Consider the following 1380-nt stretch of genomic DNA (forward strand, 5'->3'; position numbering starts at 1 on the left):
CTACCGCTGGTATAGCTCTCAGGGTCCTTGGCATACTCAAACCCCCTCACCACGATAAGGTGGAGACACCAAGGAGATTATTAGAGATTACCTTCATATATGTGTATATATATATATATATACATATACATATATGAAGGTAATCTCTAATAATATGATGTTTACACCGAGTTTCACAAAAATCTATCCATTGGTTCAAAAGTTACTACAGACAAACAACCAATTTTTTATTTGCAGTAAGGGACAAAACAATCGCCTGCATACAAAAAATAAGTGCTTTTTTAAATAATAAATGCTGTATTTATTATGTTTATGACTTATCATAAATTTGCTTGTGAGGATAACACAAGCAAATGGTGAAAGAAGCAAAGAGCTGACAATTTTTAAAAAATGATCAGGTTCACACAGTTCACATCACTGTTATCAATCAATGAAATCATACTGTAATCAACTATATCCTGAAAAGGAACATATTGTGACATATCGACCCACTGCTAGGCAACAGCTTGGTTAAAACATTCCCAAACTTAAGGCCTCAACAATAGGACATCCATTGCTGGGTAACAAATCAATAAACATGTGGCTATAACAATACATGACAATGATTACTTTCATTGCTATGCAAAGCGCTGTAGATAAAACAACAGCAGAAGATATGTTTTCTATGACCGCATCGAGTCAGTTGCTGGTGGGAGTACAGAAGAGTACAAGGATGAGAATGGAGCATCTCCTAGTGATTTGTGTAGTGGGCAGATTAGCAATAGCGCTATAATTGACTGTGATTAAGAGTTGATTGTATAAAGTCTTAATAAATTGAATCATCCATCCAAAACCCGTTACTATCAGGCACGGAACCCTGGACACATGATGAAATACCTGGAATATCTCAGCAAGGAGAGTTGCAGCTGCATCAGGGGCAGACTGGAACATCACTGATATCATCGCCATATTGTTGGGATTACGAGCAGTTGACAACTCGTTGTAGATGGTATGCTTCAGTACTGTAGCCAGGTTGTCTGGATGGGCAGTTATTAATTCCCTAACAACATGGCACAAGGAAAAAATATATAATAATCTCCTCAGAAATAAATAAGTTAAACAACTTTTAATTATATTTTTATAATCCATGATGTGTACGATGGGGTACCCAAAAGAAACCGAACTAATTTTTTTGTGGGCAGAGCTTTTGTAGTACTGCTTTTTGCCGCTATGAGCGCATAGAGCTAACATTCCTGAGTCGATAAGCCGACTACCGTTGCTTCAGAAGGTAAGGACTAGTTTCGGCAGAGTTTATAGTGACAACTGTTTTGTGTGATCGTCGTTTTTGCAATGGCTGATTTTCGTGAACAGCGTGCGGCGGTGAAATTCTGCTTTTTGCTC

At 37.7% G+C, this 1380-nt stretch overlaps 1 protein-coding gene across 3 annotated transcripts in view; it reads right to left on the reverse strand.

Annotated features, from left to right (window-relative positions):
- The window catches only part of LOC111873377 (integrator complex subunit 1), a 78468-nt gene that overhangs the window by 54781 nt on the left and 22307 nt on the right, over positions 1–1380 (reverse strand). For all 3 annotated transcript variants that reach the window (XM_023868035.1, XM_023868036.2, XM_023868034.2), the window contains exon 8: positions 877–1039. In XM_023868035.1, coding sequence (XP_023723803.1) covers positions 877–1039 — 163 coding nt within the window. The remainder of the gene's footprint in view (positions 1–876; positions 1040–1380) is intronic.

This window comes from Cryptotermes secundus, unplaced genomic scaffold (assembly GCF_002891405.2).
Source record: "Cryptotermes secundus unplaced genomic scaffold, Csec_1.0 scaffold5069, whole genome shotgun sequence".
Lineage (NCBI taxonomy): Eukaryota > Metazoa > Arthropoda > Insecta > Blattodea > Kalotermitidae > Cryptotermes > Cryptotermes secundus.